The sequence below is a fragment of the Sinohyriopsis cumingii genome, chromosome 7 (assembly GCF_028554795.1).
Source record: "Sinohyriopsis cumingii isolate HCF-2022 chromosome 7, ASM2855479v2, whole genome shotgun sequence".
Taxonomy (NCBI): domain Eukaryota; kingdom Metazoa; phylum Mollusca; class Bivalvia; order Unionida; family Unionidae; genus Sinohyriopsis; species Sinohyriopsis cumingii.
This window is the reverse complement of record NC_142967.1, coordinates 67,221,656-67,245,161: the sequence shown is the minus strand read 5'-3', so window position 1 is coordinate 67,245,161 and position 23,506 is coordinate 67,221,656. Positions and strand designations below refer to the sequence as shown.

The 23,506-nt window shown below is 34.2% G+C and overlaps 1 protein-coding gene across 4 annotated transcripts; it reads left to right on the top strand.

The window, feature by feature from the left end:
- LOC149795452 (fucose mutarotase-like) lies at positions 1-22,590 on the top strand. Of its 4 annotated transcripts, XM_089965240.1 has the most exons (9): positions 15-119; positions 2,484-2,541; positions 3,547-3,673; positions 11,100-11,168; positions 12,428-12,498; positions 12,985-13,086; positions 15,373-15,446; positions 16,895-17,004; positions 20,715-22,590. In XM_089965240.1, exons 3-8 carry the CDS (start codon positions 3,592-3,594, stop codon positions 16,959-16,961), a joined length of 465 nt encoding a protein of 154 aa, XP_089821366.1. In that variant the 5' UTR covers positions 15-119; positions 2,484-2,541; positions 3,547-3,591; the 3' UTR covers positions 16,962-17,004; positions 20,715-22,590. The 4 variants fall into 4 exon arrangements, with proteins under 4 accessions (XP_089821365.1, XP_089821368.1, XP_089821367.1 ...); XM_089965239.1 differs by lacking the exon at positions 2,484-2,541 and having other exon boundaries at positions 1-119; XM_089965242.1 differs by lacking the exons at positions 2,484-2,541; positions 11,100-11,168 and having other exon boundaries at positions 1-119.
- The last annotated feature ends 916 nt before the right edge of the window (positions 22,591-23,506 follow it).

The following is a 23,506-nucleotide window of genomic DNA, read 5'->3' as shown; positions in this document are numbered from 1 at the left end:
TTTATTGACCTACATAGTAATGACATGTTACACACTCGTCGCTCTTATATAGGCCAGGAAACGGGAGGATTCCTGTCAGCGTGGAGGGATCCAAGATAAGATTGCTCATATTTATATAGGTAACCACATATGAAACCATTTTTTATTTATTTATTGTAGTTCTAGATGTGTAAACAGACGAACTAGTCGCATTTTATTTTTTGGCATACTTACACTGTTTGATTGTGACAAATTTATGAGTGTCGATCTTGCATTTTAACTTCAAATATAAGCACAGCTGTATAATGGAGTCGATAACTTTTCATGAAAAACAGGTTTAACTTGAGTCATCAAGACGGCATGTAACAATAAATTGATAACATGTAAAATGAATTTCTGCTGGGCGGGAAGATACTGAGGTTGAGATTTCTTTCTGTTTCAAGGAATGACATTTATTTCCGTCCTCACGCAGAGGTACATTACTATTATTATGATAATGATCATGCTCTTTCCCCCAAACCGCTATGAACTCGTTCTTGTGGATAAAACAACGAAACAAACACTTGATAACACCAACTAACTTCGACATCGTGTGCATTTTTCAGTCTTTGTGTGCCGAGCCGATAGGGTTTGATTCTAAATAATATTCTTAAAGCAGCGTCAGAAAAAAGTAATTATTGATAGAACAGTAAACTAGACCAGCAGTTTGTTTTTCTTCACCGTTGTTTGCAGTTTTCTGAGATCACATGATTACTGGCACTGGACACAGCAACATTTTACTCTAGATGGGGATAACCATAGATATTTTAAATATTTAATTAATAAAAAATAATTTGCACCATGCAAACTTTAACAGGGTAGAATGCTAAAAATGAAGTATTTTGTGTTGTATGACTTCCTATTTGACTTGGGCAAATGTCTAAAAAATTTTAAAACCACTTAAAAATTATTGTTTCCAATTTCTCATCAGTGGTCAATTTTTCCCCCCTAGAATATTTAAATGTGATATATTTTCCCCTTTTAAGTTGCCATCATTCCAAAATCTGAAGAGTTTTAAAACTTACATACCATCTTCCTTCATGGTGTTTATACACACATAATCCCACAATGTAAGACATGTTGGGCTTTTTTTAGTGCTATGTCTTACTATCCAAATAACGCCTTGTATAGCGTGTTATGAGTAGTTGACATCGGAACAAGCAGTCAAAGGTTCGTGAATATCTCACACTTTTGGCAGCATATATCAACACTCTTCCACTAATTTATGTGTGATTAATGTACTTACTGTGCTGTCTTTATCCTGGCGGAATGAAAATATGACACTAGCAAATGGATGCATTTCCATGTTCTGTTGACAAACATTTGAATTTGTTGCAATGCGAGGATAGTCGAGGTATGCCAAAGTATGTTTAAGTAGGTTCATGTTAGGGATATGTTTCTTGAACAAAACAAAACGTTACAGTTCCAATATACTTGATATATTTTTATTCATTTCGTTAAAGAATAATATTTCAACTTAACCCAATTTCGGCATTCCCTGCTTTCATTGCTTTCCAGTCAGCTGAAATATAGACCAACGAAACTTGAAAGCACCTAGTCAATATGTGGTAGTACTAGAGGAAAGTACCATTACATCATCAGTCACTTTGCATAGCAATAAGAGACTGCTCTTAGTAACAAATATATCCAGATGCCATTTTCAAGAGCAGGTTTTCTAACTGATATACTTTGCCAAAATATATTGTCAGCTTACAGCAACGGGTCATGGCATGTATTAATCTATTATCATCAGGAAATTATAGGGCAACTATTAAGGTGACTAAATAAAAAACTCAGAAGAACAGGGAAAAACGGAAAAACTAAACTCAAGGTTTACATGGGGCAGCCATATTGAAACTACGAATTTCTGAGTTTGTCGCAGTAGTACCTTATATATAAGATTCTACTAATTTCTGTTTTCTGCCTGTTCTAAATTGAATTTTAATCAAACTTTTTTAATTGATATGCTTTTGTTTTTCAAATAACGAGGACTTGTCAGCATACACTGCATTTAACTCATTTTACACTTTTCAGAATAATTTGCTTTTGTGAGAAATTAATGTCTCAGCAACAGAATCAAAGTTTTTTTGAGAATTTTTTCTCTAGTTTCACCATTGATTGTTGTTTTTGATATCTGGTCACAAGTGTCAATACAAGAGAAGGTGGAAGAGGGGTGTTGTTTCAGCATAAATTATGCTCCCTATTTGTTATCGCTACTCCAGACTAGTAATACGTTCTCCACCTTTTTATTCTTTGATATTATTGTTTGGCCATCGATGCTAGGCATTTTTGATCTCATAGATTATCAGCCACTTGCTATTAATTAATAAATTTATTTTGACTGACTATTGTATGCAGATGGTAAGTAGAATCATTCTTTTGGGGCCATAGCATTGGATCCTTTAGTGCATGATTTTTTTTTTAGTACTAATCCTTGTCAGAACAGAACACCTGTCTTTCCATAGGTTATTGACTTGAAATTCAAATTGCTGATGGGTGCATGGAAAGCAGCATTACCCCAAGGTAAGAGTAACATGAGCATTCGTAATTTCCTAGTGATATAGTCCCTGTTGACTTGACGGTTTCCATGTGGTACTCTTATTTTAGGGAGATGCTGCCGTATCATGCTTCCAAGATCAAGGATTTCTGCTGCTGGATGGTCATACTTAAAAATTGTGTCAATTTCCAAAATGGTGTCAATTTCCACCATGTGCTGCAAACTGGACCTGCCCTTTGTTTTGCTGTTGTTTTGTTTTTATAGTTGTGGCCCTAAATTGTAATTTGGAAATATTTCTGGTAAACCTTTTAGTTTGTCATATAATGTAGGAACATGGCTGCTTCATTTGCTTGTTGAGACAGATACCTTACAGTTGTTAACCTCACAATATTGTACTTCTAGCATGTATGCTTTAGTTGTTTTTATTACCACCAATTAATATTATGGAAATGTTGAAGGAGCTTGTGCCATATTCCAATTCCAGGTTTCGAATACTTAGTAAATGAAATAATGTGTTCTCAGATATATCCATTTTTTAATTGTTTTTAAGGAAGAATATTAATATAATTGCTTTTGTTTCATAATATTTTCCTCCATAGCAACACAGTAAATGTGTAGTTGATCAAGCATTTTATTCCAGGAAAATTGAGAAGCATATATTGATTTAATCTTGAGGAACCATCTTCTGTAAAACAAAATCTTAAATACCTATAAAGAAAACAATTGATTTATCATATAGATGTATGTGGTGCATATAATATGATGTATAAAGTGTGAAGAATTAAAAATGTCATAATAGATGCATAATTTTAAGAATTGTCTGTTCTCATAAAAAATGTACAAATATTAAGATTTAAAATGTTGAAATTACTTAATCAGTACTTTATGAAATCACGAGTAGCTTTGCACATTAAAAACAGGAGACCTATGTTGCTGCCGAAACCTAGGCATAGTGCTTAAAAGTTGGAAACTAATGTACCTAAAGTTGATAATTTATGTTTATTTTCTTACCAAGTTTTCTCATTTTACAGGGCTGTAATAACTGAGTGTTGGGGTTGATCAGGGAACTCATAAAAATGCCACTAAAACTAATACCATCGATTCTGTCACCTGATCTTCTGTTTATCCTGGCATCAATGGGGCATGGAGATGAGATCGGTAAGATTTTCATGTTTGTCACCATGCGTCCTAAAAAATTATGAACAGTTGCTGTGTTACGTTGCCATTCTGTGCATCCATTAAGGCAATTACTCACCATTATAAATAGAGATGTTTGAATTTGCGTAATGTTGGATCAGGGTTCTTCTTGATGTTCACTAACTTCACTATTTGCCAAAAATATAAATCTGGAACAAAAAATAAACATTTGGCAAAGATTTCCCCTGCTGAGAAACTTTGGATGTAACCTCGTTTGTTTTGCATCGATACTAAAAAAAATAATTTGATATTTAATTCTCTTTATTTAGCACTCATTATTTTCTAAATTTACAGCTGCTAACTAATTGCCTCTGTTAGTCATAATGTGGCAGGTGACAAACCCAATATGAACATGCATAAAATTCAAGCCTTGCCAATGTGTGTAAACTGCTCCGTTGGCCTAGTGGTTAGAGTGTCCGCCTCAGATGCGGGAGGTCGTGGGTTCGATCCTGGGCCAAGTCATACCAAAGACTTACAAAAATGGTACTAACAGCTGCCTCGCTAGGCGCTCGGCATTAAGAAGTTAGTGTTAGGACTGGTCGGCCTGGTGTCAGTATAATGTGTCTGGGTGGAACATCATGCTACATGTCTGCGGCATGATGCCCCAGTGCTAGACATCACTATAAACTGCCACACTGCAGACATTGTAGCAATATGACTGAAAAAGTGTTAAAGCTATGTTAAAAATCCAAATCACATCCTTTATTGGCGACAAAAATGTCCCATCTGGCGATTTTTTTGGCGACAGACTTTTTGGTTATTTAATTTGTACAAACAATCATGGATTTGGACTGGATAAATTAAAAGGGAGAACGAAAGGAAGCCACAAACTTGACTAAGCAATGCATTGGAATCAATCAGTACACAAATGATCCTTTGTTTGTATCGACAACCCCATCTTAGCAGTGCATTACATCATAATCTGCTTATGCTGACATCTGGGTCGAGTACTGTATGCTGTGACAGTCAATCATGCTACCGTACTATACCTACAACTGGCCGACTTCTGAAGACGCGAATAGAACAGATAAAATTAATGGAATAGCTAATCCTTCTGTTTGTTGGCTGAGATATGATAAAAAGTTAAAACAGATGTTCTATGATGTATGTATCAAGGCAAAGTTCATCAATTAATTTACAACTGGCTGTGATATTTTGAAGAAGGAGTATGTCACCAAACATAAATCCAGGCGGTGTAAATAATATTTGTGCATTTTACTCATTGATCTTTTCCTTTTGCCATCAATCCCGTGTTACGGTTACAGAGACTTAAACTCTGCAAGAAGAAATAGCAAACAACAAATAAACAAGTTTTGCATAATTAAAAATAATTATTTATTTTTCAAAATACAGGAGTGAAAGAATCCCTATATTGGGTGTTAACTTATGCTACAGTAATATATACGGTCCAATATTGCCAGGTGTTGACTCGTGTAAGTTTCTTTCGTGGGAATGGAGATCCTATTTTGCAAGAACACCGTCTTTTGATTTTTTAATTTACCTCTTGCGATTGGTTACATTTATGCTAGCTTTGGACTAACCAATAAAATGATCGTACTTGGTTCACTGCGCATGTGCTGAGTTCACGTAGCACGTGATCACGGTCCGTATGGTCGTTCACTCCAATGACATTTCTCTCACTCTTGTTGATCTTGCAGGGTTCGTACGGTCTTTGAAGGTCTTTGAGAGTTTGGGAAAAATGAGGTAGCATTTTCAAGGCCTTGAAAGTTTGGAAAAATCGAGCATATTACCCTGAGGTCTTTAAAAGTCTTTGAAAATTGAAATAAACCTAAAAATTTGTAATTTCTTTCCAGAATCACAAATAAAATTATCCGAGGTTGTTAGATTCGGATGTAATCTAGTTATCGTGGTTATGTTCTTTTGATGACCCGTTCAGTTTCATTGCCGCCACAATAACAAAAGAGGCTTTGTTTGGCCATCCGAAGTTGGCCTCGGCGGCGACTTCAATAACACATGCACTCTTCATCAAAGCAAGACGGCTACACACTTCATCAAAGGAAGTCAGAAATAAAATTGCCTAAGGTCGTTAGCTTCGGATGTAGCAGGTCTTCCTGGCTTCTTTCTTTTGACGAATCGTTCAATTTGATTGGACGAGTCCATCAGCTTTGGCCAATCAAAATGTTCATTACACTAATTCACTCTACGTAGAAAGTGCGCGAAAGTATTACGCTCGAGCATTCAAAATTTGTTCAGTCGATTTACATCTTCAGTGTTTAAAAATGCCAGGTCTTTGCTCTTTCAACGATATCTGGCTTGAACAAGAGAAATACAAGGAATCGCTGCAAAAGAATAAATTATGTAAGCGAAAGGCGTTTTGTACATTGTGTAAAAAGACGATCAACTTGGCTTCAATGGGAGAAGGAGCCCTTACAAGTCATGCCAAAGGTAATTGCAAATTAGTAACTACATACTGTTAATTTAGTGGAACAAAGATGCAGAAGTATAAGCTATTGGTAGTTTTGGGAAAAATAATGGTAACTCATTACTTTTTGGGTATAAAATAAGATATTGTTTAGTTTGATGATTTGGGAGATATGGCAAAAGAGGGCCCATTTAAATTTACTTATACCGTCGGTTTATTTAACACGTTTGAGGGACAAAAATCATTTTCGAAATTTTTTTCTACATAATAATGTTCCTTGGTTTAATATAGAAACATCCATTGTAATAAATTCAATTCACGGATAAACAGTTTGAAAGTGCGCATGCGTACACTAAAGTAGATTTAAGCAAGAGTTGTTGTTCTTGAATTGCGAGTAAAAAAAAAAAAAAGAAATGGCGTTAACGTGTGCTGTGAAGCTTTAACTGTAGGAAGTCAAGTCATTTGATTAGGCAAATAAAAAAAAAGAATGAAAAAATGTGTTTCTAGTTGACGGAATGTCCCCGTTTCTCATTGCCAACCGTCGACCTTTTTCCTCAGTGGTATAAAAAAAATTTTTTAAAAAAAATCACATTGCCGGAATTGATTTGTGTATCTATAGTCTGACTATACATCCCCGTTTGTTTGTTCCCCTATATTTTATTTCACTTTTTCAGAAGCCATTTTTTAAATGGTAATTTGTGTCTAAATAGCGTTTCTTACTAGTATGTAAAACCGAATTAAAAATTACTTTCATACATCATGAAGTTATTTGTTTTCTTTTAGATTTATTAAAATTCTTGCAATGATAATTAATTTTGTTTCGTTTCTAGGATATAAGCACCAACAAAATAAAAAATCTGCAGAACAAGTCGCACCAGAAAATAAAGCAAATATAATAATGCATTTAAAGCAGTGCTGATGTCTGTTAAGAGAACAATTTATTTTGTATTAAATCTGACACGTATGTTACATATTTCTGAAAAAATAACAAATGTTAACCTATTTTCCAGATCATTATAATGCTATTTTAGGAAATTAATTATAGTTTGACTTTAATCAGTAAACAGTATTGTAGTATTTGGCATTCGTTGTTTTCTCATATAACCTGTATACACAGTGTTAGCAAAAATAGGTCTTGGAAATCTCTGTTTGTGGTCTTTGAAAGTTTGGGAAAAGTCTTTGAATTTATCATTCATAGTTCAGTATGAACCCTGTCTTGTCTGAAGGATAACATGCTGTAGCTATTCTGTTTATTTTTTCCCTTCTAAAAATGTCTGGAGGTGTTTAAAGAAAACTGGACAATCAGTCAGAGAAAAGGAAGGTGGCACTGATCATGGACAACTGTAGAGCTCATCCGGATGTTCCTGGTCTCAAGGCCATTAAGATCTTTTACCTCCCACCTAACACAACGAGTAAGCTCCAACCAATGGACCAGGGGATAATCCAAGTGCTTAAGGTGTACTACAGGAAAATGTTGATGCGCCAATACCTGCTCCATGATGAAAAGAAAGCACAGTACACCCCTTTCCTTCTAGATGCAATGAACTTCCTGAGATCAGCCTGGAATGACGTGAAGAAGGAAACAGTCTCAAACTGCTGGATGCACTGTGTCATTCAGGATATTTCCAATGATGAGTTTCAGGCACAGTGCCGTGCAGCCGCAGAAGAACTCGCGGAAGTGGCGGAAAAATCAAGCCTTACAGATGCTATCTTGGAAGAGGAGGCACAGGAGTTAGCCATCACTGTCCAGGAATTTCGAGATTACGTAGAAATCGACAAAGACGTCGTTACTGATGGCATGATCACCGATGAAGACATTGTATCAAGTGTGCAGTCAGCACAGGCAAGCACATCTGCATGCGGCAATGACAAAGAAGATGAAGAAGATGCGGACGAAGATTTGGAACCAATTACCTCAGCTGGTGAGGCGGTAGAAATGCTTTTGTAGGAGATGAAACTGTTTTAGACAGCATAAATAATATTGAAGCATTTGTTTTCAAGCAGACTGTTAAAGGCAAAAAGCAACAAAGCATTTTAGACTTTGTAAAGAAACCATAGTAACCGCGTGTATGATACTTTTCAGAGCTGTGTCAGAGTGAAATGACTCGCGAATGTAATTTTGAGACTGGTTAGCTTTTTGTAAAAACGAACTACACCCCGCACGTTTTTTGTGATTTTGTGAGCGATCTTTGTGTTTGCAATGTTGGAGAATATAATAAAGGTTTGTATCGAGAATCGACGGTGGTTTGTATTGTATACTGGTAAATCTCTGCTGTTAGTTGGTGCACATATGCCTTTTGTTGTTAGCAAACATGTATGTACATTTTTATAGCATGCCGATCGCTTCATCAAACAAATCGTAGCAACGCTGTTGTGTAAAAAAACCTCCAAAAACACGTGCATGTACATTCTCATTTATTAACGCACATCATGTACATAAAGAAATTTCAAGCACATGTTAATATATTGCCGCCATATTGGTTTTTGTTTATCTCGATCATCGGTTATCTCGACGCTTTTTGGCAAACCCCTAGGCCGGCGACATAACCGGGTTCAACTGTATATATATATATATATTAGTTCAGTTGATGCCCAAATGCTGAAACATGCTTTCTCCCACTGTTAAAAGAACACACCGGCAAATAAATATGAAACCCAGGAATACATTTGAAGTGATTCAAGGAGAAATCTGAACAAGAAAACTTTTATGAGCCTGTTAAGTGAGAAACATAATAGTCACAATGTTGTCACCAGTCAGTGAACTTGTGAAGGAATCTAAAAGTGATTGTAAATTTCATGTTCTAAAAAATACATTGCAGTGAACTATGAGATGCACACTGGCTCATATCAATTAATCCATGGGCCTTTGCAGTTCTATCATTGTAATAAGAAATGTCAGCCTATTAGAGGAAAAAAATCCAATGTGTATATATATATATATATATATATATATATATATATATATATATATATATATATATGTCTGATATTTCTTTGTGCCTTTCAAACTAATTATAAAAATCATACCTTGCTTCAGAGAACTGTAACCAACATTTTCAGCAACTTTTGTTATTAGTCCTGACTGTACACAATACTTGTAACTCACCAGAAGTCCTGTTAATGTAAAGTAGCACACAAGTTGACACATTTATTTAATCTAATGAAATTGACAAATTCAAGATAATCAAACAGTTTCCTTATTTTGATATTGTCTTGCTGTCTGTTAGCAATTTGTGGTTCGCCATATCTTACTAGAAACTTTATCCCGATTTACATTATTACAACTCACAATATCATCAATCTGTGACTTTTAACCATGTGCCTAAACTGCTTGGAAGCTGTTAAATTTCTATGTTACGTTTTTTGTAGACATTACCCACAAGCCATTGTAGTATATAAGAACAATTGTGATTGGTTTGATTATTTAAACTTGACCTATGTTCTAAGCTGAAATTAGCCAACAGAAGCAACTGTCACATGCTCAACGATGCGAGTCTGTTTCTTCAACAGGCCAGTGAGAAAGCATAATACATGTACAAGATTATAGGCATTCAGATTGTCAAGATGAAGATGAAAGATATTGCTACTTTATGTTGAATGTGCTGAAAAAGACAAACATTCACAAGTCTTGTTTCTTTAAGGGTTTTCTCTGAGACATTAGTAGTATAAACTGTGACATCCTAATGAGTAGCAAACATATTGAGTTTTGGATTAGAGTGGTCTCTTACTGACAGCAGTCACCCACCAATCAACTATGGAATAATATGGTTTCCTACTGACATCAGTCACCCATCAATCAATTATGGAATAATATGGTCTCCTACTGACATCAGTCACCCATCAATTAACTATGGAATAATATGGTCTCCTACTGACAGCAGTCACCCACCAATCAACTATGGAATAATATGGTCTCCTACTGACAGCAGTCACCCACCAATCAACTGTGGAATAATATGGTCTCCTACTGGCTGCATTCACCCACCAATCAACTATGGAATAATGTGGTCTCCAACTGACAGCAGTCACGCACCAATTAACTATGGAATTATATGGTCTCCTACTGACAGCAGTCACCCACCAATCAACTATGGAATAATATGGTTTCCTACTGACATCAGTCACCCACCAATCAACTATGGAATAATATGGTCTCCTACTGACAGCAGTCACCCATCAATCAACTATGGAATAATATGGTCTCCTACTGACATCAGTCAGCCATCAATCAACTATGGAATAATATGGTCTCCTACTGACAGCAGTCACCCACCAATCAACTATGGAATAATATGGACCTAGCCCTACATACCCAAAGGGACAATTCAGTGATCAAATCTTCGGAAATAGAAAATAAATCAAATACCATTTATAATTTTTTATGTGATAAAAAGTTTAATAATTGTTTTTGGTTGCCTGACTGAGATTTTACTCATTGGGGAAAATAGTTGACTTGCATTAATTGTTACTTGTCCCAGGTTTCATGGCAATTATTTTACCCCTTTTGTCAATATAAATCAAATGAAAAAAAAAAAAAAATATATATATATATATATATATTCATTCATATAGTTGTGACAGGATGAAAATATGATAAATTGGCCGGTGAAACCCTTTTTTATTATAGAGATTTTTAGAATTATTTTTGTTTCACATTGCAAGTTAATACAGTATTTGTTAACTGTCTTGGTACATTTTAATAAGATGATATAAACATGTGACCTGGCCATTAGTATGTGGATTCTTTGCATGAATATTTAATTATGTGTATCATCTCCTCTCTTTAGAGATATAGAGTGTTTTAAAAAATCTTTTACATCAGTCATGAGTAATCCAAGAAGGTGCTGCAAGGAGTGATTCTCTTATTTTTTCTCATTACTAAATGTGAAAAACACATTAACAGTATTGTTTGCTGCAGAATTATTGTTTGCTTATTGTTTTTTTTGGGATGTTGTTTAAGTGTTGATCATTTCAACAGTTTGTTGACTGACTTCTTATTTGCAGTCTTAGCAGATGCCCATTTTCCTACCTCGTCAATCTGCAGAGCTGGACCAAGAGAAGTCAGAGCTGATGGTAGGATGGATTTTAGGGATGAAAATAAACTTAAAGCAGATCTTTCATAGCCCCAATCTTCCAGGTCAGATTAGCAAGAAATTCTCAGGAGAAACCATTTCTGCATTTAATGTGTCCCCATGATATGGCTCATGATGCTTTCCTGTTTTGTATCAGCCATGTGGAATAGCTGCTGACTAGATAATTATTCGCTTGTTATGTCAAAGAACAGTGAAAGTTAAAGAAACCTACTGATTTGAAGATCTAGTCGGGTGATGGCATTGTGGTATGATATAAAGGAATTTTTTCTCTTTAGTCTGATCTTTGGCACTGAGAATTTAATCCAGATATGTTAAAAAAAATGATGAACATGTACCTTTTCATTCTCCTTTGCATCATTTTGAAACTTCTGAGTTTACGTCAGGGACTCTTGAGATATAGTATGGGAACACCTGAGTTCCATGAGTGAAGAGTCCATGACTCCTGATCCCAAAAATTCTGTTGAAAGCCTGGTTAAAGTACACATATATTGGCCATTTTTAAATGTGGATAAATCAAACTATAGCAGTCTTTACTTTCAAGCATTGTTACCTTATGATACCTGTAATACTGCTATTGCCACTTTATGATATCTGTAATTCTCCTGTTGCCATGTTATGATACCATTAAGTCAGTTATTGTGACTGTAATATCTGAAATAACTCTTGCCATTTTATGAGACATGTAATTCTACTATTGCCAGATATCTGCAATTCTTCTATTGCCAATTTATGATACCTGTAATTCTGCTATTGCCATGTAATGATTACCTGTATTTCAACTATTGTGACTGATACCTATAATTCTACTATTGCCACTTTATGATACCTGTAATTGTTTTGCTACACAAAGAGTTACTCTTAATATTGTTTTGAAACAAAGTTTCAATGTAGGTTTCCAGGAATATTATTATAGTCTTTTTGTTCATATTTGTATTTTATAAATTTGTATTTATTTTTATCAGACTGTAATTTTGTAATGATTTTAGGTGATTCAATCAAAGAGCCAGTTTATCATACAATTGAATGTGTCTTGTAACAGTAAATAATTTCTTGCCATATGATACTATTTAAAATATTTAGAAAGTGTTTTTCTATGATTCATTTTATTTAAAAATGATTGAACATTGTGTATAAATTGTTAAAAACGTGTAATGTGATAGTCAGAGTTTTAAATTAATGTAAATAATATTGAGAATAAATCAACAAGCAACGAGTACTGGTACTTATCTTTGACTGCAGGTCTTTTTATACCTGCGCTTCTGGAAGCTGTTTTAACCTTGCTGCCCCTGGATACATATGTATCTAAACCTGTAAGTATATTTCCTTGCTTTTGAAATGGATTTGGTGTAGGTTATGGAATGACAGATGTACATGGATTTGTGGAAGAATATAATTCCTTTTGGATTCCAATTTCAAATGGACTGAGCAAAAGTCATCGTTAATATATTCACATTCTGGTATAAAAGATGAAATCCCATTCCAAGTTATTACAGAAAATAGCATATTAGAGATTAGTCATAGTTGAAGATACTGTGTTTGGTTCATTCATGTTGTACATCATTACACAGGGCTCCACATTTATTGACAATTTGATTTGGTTGGTATTTGTAAGTGGATAATTCAATTATCTGTGTGCTGCCAGGTGTTTGCTAGTACATGTTATATTATCTGTACAGTTGTAACCCACAATTTGTACATGTGTACACCTTCTCACATGTGTCCATTGTTGATGCCAATAAAGGTATGGAATAGAGTACTATTAAAGACAGGTGTATTACATTTTCATTTCTTTGCAGGTAGCATTAATGGACAGAGTCCCTGCAGATAAAGAGAAAAACCTTCCTGTACCAATCTGGGATACTTACAAAGATATTGTCAACAAGGCTGAAAATCAAACTGTAAGATTTATTATTAATACGTTTACATGTATGAATAGTTATTATTGTTTAATTGAAAACCAAATAAAAAAACGTACTTGATTGCATCCAGGGTTCTCAGGGAACTGGGTTTCTGGGTCAAATACACATGAAATTCTCAAATGATGCGACATTTCTCCCTCTGATGTACCTCATTTTCCCTCGTGGCATTTCCCCTTTTCATGCTCTGGTCCTTCTTACAACAACTAAAGACTAGACTTGAGTAAACAGGTATGAAGCCAGTGTGACAATTAAAAGGTAATCCTTGTCTTTGCAGTTATGTTGTGTAAAGGATTGCCCCTCCAACATATTTAAAAGAAACCATGTTCTTTTGAGCGTGTGTGTAGGCACCTCCAAAATTGATTGGCAGATAAATTATGTCTTATTTTGTTTCAATAGTCTTGCAGTTAAATTGTTGATGATGTGAAATATAAGTCATGTACTCAGAGTTATCTCAAACTTTGATTTGGACAATATTGTCAAATCATCGATAAGCCACATTAACCCTTTACCTCATAGAGCGTAGTTACAAAGTGCAGCACGCTATAAATAGAATTCCTGTTACCTATTCGACTCCATACGCATAGGCCTGCCTGTTAACTGTTAAGCAATGTATGTATATTACGTTTAACAGCAATTTTAACCATTTTACATTTTTGGTACACATCTATTATGTGTGGAAAATTTAAGAGTAAAGTCCGATTGTTATAGGTGTGTAATTATATTTCACAGAAGAATTTTTTATGTGCTTTAAAATCTTGAGAGAACTCGTTCACCGTCAAGTCAGTGAGACCGTGTGACCAACCATAGCTGCCATTTCTCATACTTGAAATTTACAAGTTTTTTGGCCGCGTCTACATCACTTAGTCATCTGAATTTGATAATTTATAAAAATTAATTGCTGCCTACATCAGTATCAGAGCCTTTACCCAAGTTATTGAATCTTTAATAGCTGTGATTCGAATCATGAAAACTTTGTAAGTACTGAATGAAATCCGCGACCTCCATTTTGGAGAGTGGAGATTACAAACCAGTTACTTTAAATACATGTAGCAGATATCGACCAGAGCATAAACAGTGACCACGTGATCTGACGTAATTGTCATTCGCAGAAATGAATGTAGTATTTAATAGGGGTTTTTCCTTGTATGATACATCTGCAAAGGCATGTGGCCAAGTGAGAGTGGATCTCATAATTACAACAAAAATGGTTTATTTATTTAGGTTTTATTTGCCATTGGAAAATAATAGTGCTCATGTGGTCTTTACATAAGGAGTAGAACAATCATCAGGTAACTGAACAATAAAGATAACAATTACTGTTCAACCCTTTTTACCCTCTCTTACTTTTTCTTTCTCTCTCTTTCTTTCTCTTTATTTCTCTCTGTCGTCGCTTTCTCTGGTATGTAGACAGATTCATTGAAACAAATATTTAAAATTGCAACTAGCATCATGAGCTGATTTGACCTGGATCATCTTCATACAACAATTTTTAAAAAAAATCTACACTTGGCATAATTGTACACATTGAAATGTTATAGCCCACACGCGTGCACACACACACATGAGCACATTAATTTATAATAGATTTGGTTGAAAGCAACATTAGACCAATCATTGTTATGTTTATTTTTTTACGTCGGTGGTTATGTTGGCAAGCATCATGTGTCACATAAACCTTGTTTTGGTCTGATCCCTTTATCTTTCCTACATGACCAGTACTGCAAAATAATATTATTTTTTTTTACACATAATGTGTTGTACTTTGAAAAGAATGACTATTTTTTATCGTATGAAAACAACATGAAATACAATAATAACTACTATATAAGCTAGGTTTTGATGGAGATGCTTTTGGAATTCTATCTATCCCAGAGTTGTTCCCCTTTAATTCCATTATTGTAAAATGAAATACTGTGATCATATATGAATTTTATACCTTAGCCACATTCATTTGAGTTGGTGCTTTTGAATTCAGGTACGTCATGAGTAAATGTGGTGGAGTTAATGCCCCTAGTGCATTTAAATCTATTTGCCCATGTAATCTTTTCAGCGTTTCAGCTTTATCTCATCATAAGTTGTATAAGAACACAAATGTATTATGACCAAAATATTCACCTTTTTTTGGATCAATGCTTGCAGACAACAGACATTGCATTCACTTCTCCAAGAGTTGCATTGGCATTCAAGACTGGCATTGATGAAGTTTATTGAGGTTTTTATTAAATGGTTATAAAATGTAGTTTGTATTTTATTTTCAAACATTAGGTTGGGATTGAGATGGTGGAGAGATTTAGTTTCTATGAAAGAGCAAAGAAAGCTTTTGCAGTTGTCCATACTGGGTAAATCTCTAAATCTAAATCTCTCTCTCTCTTTCTCTCTCTCTCGCTCTCTCTCTCTCTCTCTCTCTCTCTCTCTCTCTCTCCATTAATTGAGTAGGCATAAACAAGTATTCTTTCCTTTCATGGTTTCATGGACAATTACCGACACCCTACAACCTCAGATAATTTAAACCTAAACTCAGATTCATGAACTTTAATTGTAGATAACATAAATGTATTTAAAAGGAGACATAATTGAAAACTTCAACACCTATCAAAGGTAATAAAGTATGGTATCTAGACAACTCAAGGGCAGTTTAAATTTTACATTATTGTAGTTTGAAAACTCACCAGGCCAGGTGAATATTATGGAAAATAGTTTTGTACGCCTCGTCTTCAATGTCTTTTCCTGCTTGTCAGGAAACTCTTGAAAAATTTATTTTTAGTTATATTATACTTTAATTTTATCTTCCAAGATGTTTATCTACTAAATAAGCAATATTATTAGATGTATTTTGTTGTCGCTCAAGGCCATATATTTACCACCCATTGGAATTTAGTGAGGAAACTTATCAACATATAGCACTTTGAAGAGGATTTTAAAGTTGTGATCCATGAAAACTTTTAATCTGAGCCCATAAATGAGTCCCAAAAAGGCCCTTTTTTCATTGCAGTAATTTAGAACATTATGTATGTATTGTTGTGCCACCAATACACACATCATCAAATTGCTATCACTTACTCATGGTGGAATGTTTAATATTATTGTAAAAGATCTGAAACACCTGAGAACTGTGATAATTGAGATATGAAAAACAAGAACATGGTTTTTTGTGCAGAAAGATGGAATAAAGGAAATTAATGGTTTTTTTTCTGGATTTATTTATTAATTAGATTAATTCCATTTGTTCTTGAAACAAACAATGCATTTTTGTGCCACAGAGTACACAAAATAAGCCACCCAGTGTTTCCATGTAGCAAAATACTGCATCACACAGTCATTGGAAGAAACAACTCAACAAAATGCATTCATTTAAAAGTTTTTTTTATTCCAATATTTGATGAACATAAATAAATATGCCAAGACACTGGAAGAATAAATAAATGATCACATTCCTTTGAATGTTTAATATGTCCACCTTATGGCAGAGTATGTTGTGTTATGATATCCATTTGTCTGTCTGCTTATCCATACTCATTTCCACTCAGTAACTTAAGTTCTCCAGGGTTTAGTGTTAGCAGGCGTGTAAGTTGGTTTTGTTTGTAGCAAGGAAGAAACATATCGATTTGGGGGTCAAAAAGTCAACAGTTACAGGCGCAGGGACTAAGAGAATGAACATACATACAAACTTGACTTGTATATATGTTGCCCAAATGTTTTGTGGATTTTTTGCATTTGAGACAACAAACAGCACATGTTGACTGTGAGGTTAAGCAGTACATGCTGCTGTCTGGATCATTATGTATAGTTACAGACTAAAGAAGAGAAGAGTACCTAAACTCGTGAATCCCATGCAGAAGGACAGTAAATGTTGAGTGCTGTGTATACAAGGAAAAAGGAAAGAGATTATGATCTGAAGTGTGTCCCAGCTGGTATCATTGACGGCATGCTGTATCATTGACGGCATGCTGTATCATTGGCAGCATGCTGTATCATTGACGGCATGCTGTATCATTGACAGCATGCTGTATATTAGTCTGATGTCTGATTCCACTAATGTTCTTTATAATTATGGAATACTGATGTCTGCTTCCTCTCATGTTCTTTATAATTATGGAATACTGATGTCTGCTTCCTCTCATGTTCTTTATAATTATGGAATACTGATGTCTGCTTCCTCTCATGTTCTTTACAACTTTTGAATATTTCACTGGTTGGATTAAACTTCTGTAATTGTGGATATCATTACTACTGAATCCACTTAGTACGCAAAACAATTGATGGTTGTCTACAACATATATATTCTGTTCTGTGGTCAGCCATATAAATATTTTTAAAATGTCTTGTAGAGTCTTTCCTTATTAAACATTTTAGGATGCATCTGAAAGGAGGATCAAGCTGCCTATTCCTACATACTACAAAATCTTTTTCTTGTTTGGATCTCTTTATTACATCTTTGAAAAGATTTTTCTTTCCCATTTGACCTTTTTTGGAACTACCCAGTGTCTTATTACATCATCTAATACAGTTAATGTATAGGGATAATATTTTTTGCCATTTTCGTTTGTACACACATATAAGCCAGTGCCATTCACATGTTTTAGAGCAAGAATTACGTCAAACCCACATACACTTTATCACCATGGACAGATGACAGTTGGGTACATATTACATTACAGTTATCCAGTACAATTTTAACTGGGTGTTTATATGATATTGATTGCATGTGATAAGTCTCTTCTGTTTATCTAGTTATGAAAACGTCCTGGATCCTTATAAAAAAGTTTTATTTAAACTTGAAATATAATGTGTATGTAATAATGGACACAATAAAACTAGCTATCCAGTAGGAACAGCAGTTGGAAAAATTGAAGTACTTGAAAAAGTTACAACACTTGTACTGTTTCTGAATTAATTGAAAGCAAATTACCTTGTAAATTAAACCAATTTATAACTATTTATGCTATTTTCCATATATATGGAGCAAAACTTTCTATTCCGAAAATGTTTACATAAATGCAACTTGGCAAGAAAGTAGGCCTACCTCCCTTCATATTGCCATCAACAAATTAGCATGTGCTTTTTATGACTTCATGTTATCAGAAATGAGTAACATATTGATATAGTAAAATAAATATTGCTTTTTTCTAGTTCCGGCCAGTTACTTATTGTATAAATCCACGAAGTAACATTGTGACAAAAAGCTGATTCATAAAGTTCCGAAAGCTGTGTTGGAATTCTGCTGGTGCAATCTTTTTACAACTTTTATCTTAATTTAGGTCAATATGTGTACTTTCCTTGCAAGGTCAAACACAGTTTGAACATAATAATAGGGCATGACTGTTATATCTAGACATGGTGAAGAACAATATGACAAGCTATTATTTATTTCGTTTTCTGCATGATTTTAGAGCTGTGTATGTATGCATTTTATGTATTCTCAGTGACTGTGACCTGTTACTGATCAGCTTGGCATTATAATATGTATGCTTTTTCAGTATTCTCAATGACTGTGACCTGTCACTGATTTGCTTGGCATTATAATAGAATTTAATAATTACACTTTCATTGCTAATATGATAATACACTTGGGAGTTTTGCTTAAAAAATTTAGAATTTTAGTAATATATGTTAATGTTATCTCTATTGACATAGTATTGTTGACTACAAATGACATAAGAATCAATTTTTTGGTTAAAGTTTTGTTGACTATTTCAGGAAATAAAGCCATTTTGTAAAGACATAACACATTTTTTTACATCAAATTCTTTACCATATTGTCTCGGTGGCCTAGTGGTTAGAGCATCTGTCTCGGATGCGGGAGGTCATGGGTTCGATCCCCGGCCAAGTCATACCAAAGATTTACCAAAAATGGTACTAACGGCTCCCTTGCTTTGCGCTCAGCGTTAAGAGGTTAGTGTTAGGACTGGTCAGCCTAGTGTCAGGATAATGTGAGTGGGTGGGACATCATGTCACATTGCAAACATTGTAGCGATATGACTCAGAAATTGTTAAAGCTACGTTCAGAATCCAAATAATATCACATCACATGACATGTCTTTATTCCAATTACAGACATGACGAAACTACAACGTTGATGAAATTTGACCTGGTATTTGCCATTTGCCTTTCTTGTCACATCACTACACAGATCTTGCAACCTACATGTCATTGACGTCAAAGGTCCAATAGTCGTGACTACCATGAAATGTTTAAACATTGATTCACGTAATACACCTTTATGTATACCATGTCTTGTTCATCAAACAGAAAAAGTTTAATTTGCATAGTTGGAGTGGTCACTGCTGATGTGCTTCGTTGATCGTGAAGGGCAGGATGAAACTGTTGCTTGGTTAAATTACACCTGGCCAGTGTCCATGGAAGACAGCAAACCGCTGATTACATGCCATTTATATAGAAAATGTGCTGGGGGGAATTATAATGGTCATTGTGACCAGTTAACTGACAAACTCAGGTGACCATTTGGACAGGTTTGACTACTTTTTTTCTTCAGTTGTTTTCTGTTGTGTTTTGTTGGAGGGTGGAGTATGCGCAGTTTTACCTTGAACTGTGCCTGAGTATATGATCATCATCATTTCTGATCCGTTCAATTATGTATAGTGTTGATATATATTGATGAGGCTGAATATCAAAGAGGGAGTATGTTTTGATCAGATTTGTTAGGAGCACGTTAAATATCTTCAGATGATGACCGCACTGTTTACCATTCCTCAAGTTGTAATATAAGATTTTTCTTCCAGTGGCACAACAGATTTTATTCTGGTCAGTTGAAAACGACTTTGCTCAGTAATTTCAATGAAATTTCAAACATTACAAAATATGTTGATTCTTTTAAATAGATAGTTTATAAATAGTTTTCTTATAAAAATTGAATCAGAATAGCTGCAGCCCAAAAGCCATAAATTCTAGTTTGTTATCATAGATATGTACTGTTGTGAATTTGAAAAAGTTCGGTTTGCTAATTAAATAATTTTTATCTTCACTGTTAAATTTAAAAAGGAATTCATAGTTGAAGTTTGAAAAATGCATGCAGTTTGGTGTCAATGAAACTTTAATGAAAAAATCAATATGTACATAAGAATTTGGATTGACGTTTGATACAGATTGGTACTATAAAATAGTGTTAGTATTATTATTATTATCATTATCATTATTATTATTTTTTATCATCCATTATCATACAGTGGATTAAATTACCAAGTGATAAATATTAAGTGGAGGCAGTTTTGACCAAAGCACTGAAGTCACTTCTCTATATTGGATGGCATTTTAAAACTTGTATTCTTTGGAACTTTAAAGATGTAACACAATAAAATCAATTAAAATGATGTATGTTCACATTTTTTGTACACAAAGGGTAAGATCATAGATGGCTCTGTGCATGAAATTTAGGGTGAAATGATTCGGGCCAAACTGGTTTCAGTGTGAGACAACTAAGCAAGTAGATTCCCAGTGCACAATTATTATGGTTTTACTATGAAACGACTAAGCATGCAAAAAACCAGTAGAAATGTATGCTGAAAAATCCCTAAACCCATTTAATAAGTCTTGAAACATATTTTTTGCCTATCGTTCAAGGTTGAAATATTTCTGTTTTTTATTTTCAGGGAAACAGCACAGTATGGGAACATCATTCTGAAGAAAGGTGTAGCATTGTAGATGTCAGGTGAACAATATTATATAAATATAAATATACTGGTAATCACAAATGTCTCATTGATGTCAAAATGTGTGGGTTGTATTTCTATATTAATGTAATCATATGCATCATTTTAATGAATTATTGTTGTCATGAACATGGATATTTTTTGAATTTATAATATGTGAATGAAAAAACTGTACCAAAGGAACCCATTCCTAACAAACTCATTTAAAGTCATGTTTAGCTCACCTGGCCTTATCATTATAGTATGGCATTTCATCCATTGTATGGTATCTTTTCAATCTTCCACTTGTCAACAATACCAGACCATTTTCAAACAAATTTGACAGAGCATCCTTGATTGCCATAAAATATGGCCACCATTGCAAAATAAAGATAATTGTAAACAATACTTTTTTGCTAAAAATGCTAAATGGAAATTCATCAAATTTGACAGAAAGCATTGTGGCATAAAGACTTTTATAGTTTGCCCAAATGGTGCTGTTCTCTAACAGATTAGGCAAACAGTAACATAATTAGAAAAACCTGTCTTTCAACTGTCAACATTTGCTTCTTGGGAAAACCACCAAACCAATTTCAACCTGGTTTGACACAGAGCATCCTGGGATGAATTCCTTTCAGATAACACAAAAGATGCCAATCTGCCATCAAATTTAACTATTATTTTTTAAAAAGACCAACCTTTACAAAATGATTTCCTCTAAAATGTGCAGAACAGAAAATGGTCATATTTGATGAAGCATCTTGGAATGAAGACCTTCAGTTTGATACAAATGATGTCTGTCTGCCATCAAATATGGCAGCTGTTATTAAATAAAAAACTTTTCAATAACTTCTTGAGAAGTGCAGAATAGAATTTTTACTAAGCTTGCATGTAAAGCTTTTACAAATGATAATGAGCCACTGCAAAATAAGCATCAATAAAGACAGAGCTATTTCAAATGATCTTCTAAGATGTCATGAATAAAAATAGAACAAAAATAATTAAATGACTTCTCACAGCTGCTCAGCAGAATTTTACCAAGTTCAGCAAAAAGAATTTTGGCACCAAGTTCTTTCAGATTTATACAAATTATGTCGATTCACTGTCTCATATGGCCACTGTTGCTAAAACGGAAAATCCTTTTTCAGAAGCCATTGAACAGAATTTGGCTACATTTGACAAAGTGCTCAGGGATAAAGGGCTTTAAGAGTATGTTAATTAAGAGTACATGAATAAATTTAATCAGCCATTAAATATGGATGAAATTAGTGAGCTAAAGGAACCTTGAATAACTTTTAAATAACTACTTTACAGAACTTGACGAAATTTGACAGAAAATGTCCTGGTCAGAATATCTTTTAGGTTTATACCAGTGTTGCTCTTTTATCATCAGAATATGGCTGCATTTCTAGAAGGAAAAAAAACATTTGCACAACTTTGTCAACAACAAAAAGTGCTGAACAAAATTTGACCAATGTTGACAAAATGCATCCTGGCACATTTCAGTATTGGACAAATGATGCCAAAGGAAATTCAGATATGGATGAAGATAAAGAAAATTGAGAAACCTTCAAATGATTGTTTTCATAACAATCAACACTACTTGGAGATATTTTTTAAAAAAGCAACCTCCTAGGAAAGCTCAGAGCTTAAGGCCAACTGCTTGCATATTTGGGCTGTAGGTATACGTCTGCAGGTGAGCAATCTCAGGACTACTTGGGTCACTTGTTTATGAAATCCAGTGTATAGATAAATTTTACCGTACCATAGAGTTTGATTATAAGTGGGTAGCTCTTAGTAATTAATTGTAAAAGGAAATAAATATAAAAAAAATTCAGGACTGTTTTGTCTTATGTTCTTCTTATACACAAGCCATAAAGGCAGAACATAGTATATTAAGTTTGTCAGTCTGTCTGTCAGTTCATTCACTATTTCATTTCTTCACAAAAACACGTCTTCTACCATTTACAGTTGCCAAACTTTATGGAAGGCTTGAACATAGCGGACTTTATGGATGGAGTAATTTTATAATGTACCATTTCATGATACACTTGTTAACAATTTGTTGTAATTAAGATTTAAAAGAAAACCAGTATAAGATATTTTTATTCCTGCGTTAATACCAGACATATTTCATTGTATGGTACCCAAAACATGATATTTTAATGATTAGCAAAGGCACAAGTTAAAATATATTTTTTTTTGTACCACAAGATGAAATGTATCAAGTGTTAATGTAGGAAATGAAAGGTTTCTTTTTATTACAGTGGAACCCCACTATAACATGATAATTGGGGTTAAACAAAATTAGATCGTGTTAATGCGGGGTTTTACAGTATTTTACTTTTTTCAGAGAACAACAAATTGGCACATATACGTTTATTCTTGTCTAATGTGTATCATGCATAGGGTATCAACACCGTTTACTATTGTGCCGTCGTGGCATACAATTTATCCTTAATGCATGTAATTCCATTGAAAAACTGCACACAGATATAAAATATTCAATAATTTTGTCACAGATCATTGTGTGTCTGAATTAAATGGGAAAACTTAACAGCAAAATTAGGTTAACACATTAACCGCTAGCTAAGACTTTATGGGGCAGGAGGTAGTAGCCTACTGCCGAGCTCTGTAGCGTCATGGTCATGCATGATACACTAAAGTGGGTGGTATTATAGAAAGGTAAACAGATGTAGCTCTACAATGATACCAAATAATCTGGAATATCGAGTTGCACTACAAAATACAGA

Coding starts and splice junctions, on each gene's coding strand:
- LOC149795452 (XM_089965239.1), top strand. CDS start 3,592: ATGCCACTAAAACTAATACCATCGATTCTGTCACCTGATCTTCTGTTT. Junction 11,169..12,427: donor AAGAGAAGTCAGAGCTGATG/GTAGGATGGATT, acceptor CTTTGACTGCAG/GTCTTTTTATACCTGCGCTT. Junction 13,087..15,372: donor ACAAGGCTGAAAATCAAACT/GTAAGATTTATT, acceptor TTCAAACATTAG/GTTGGGATTGAGATGGTGGA.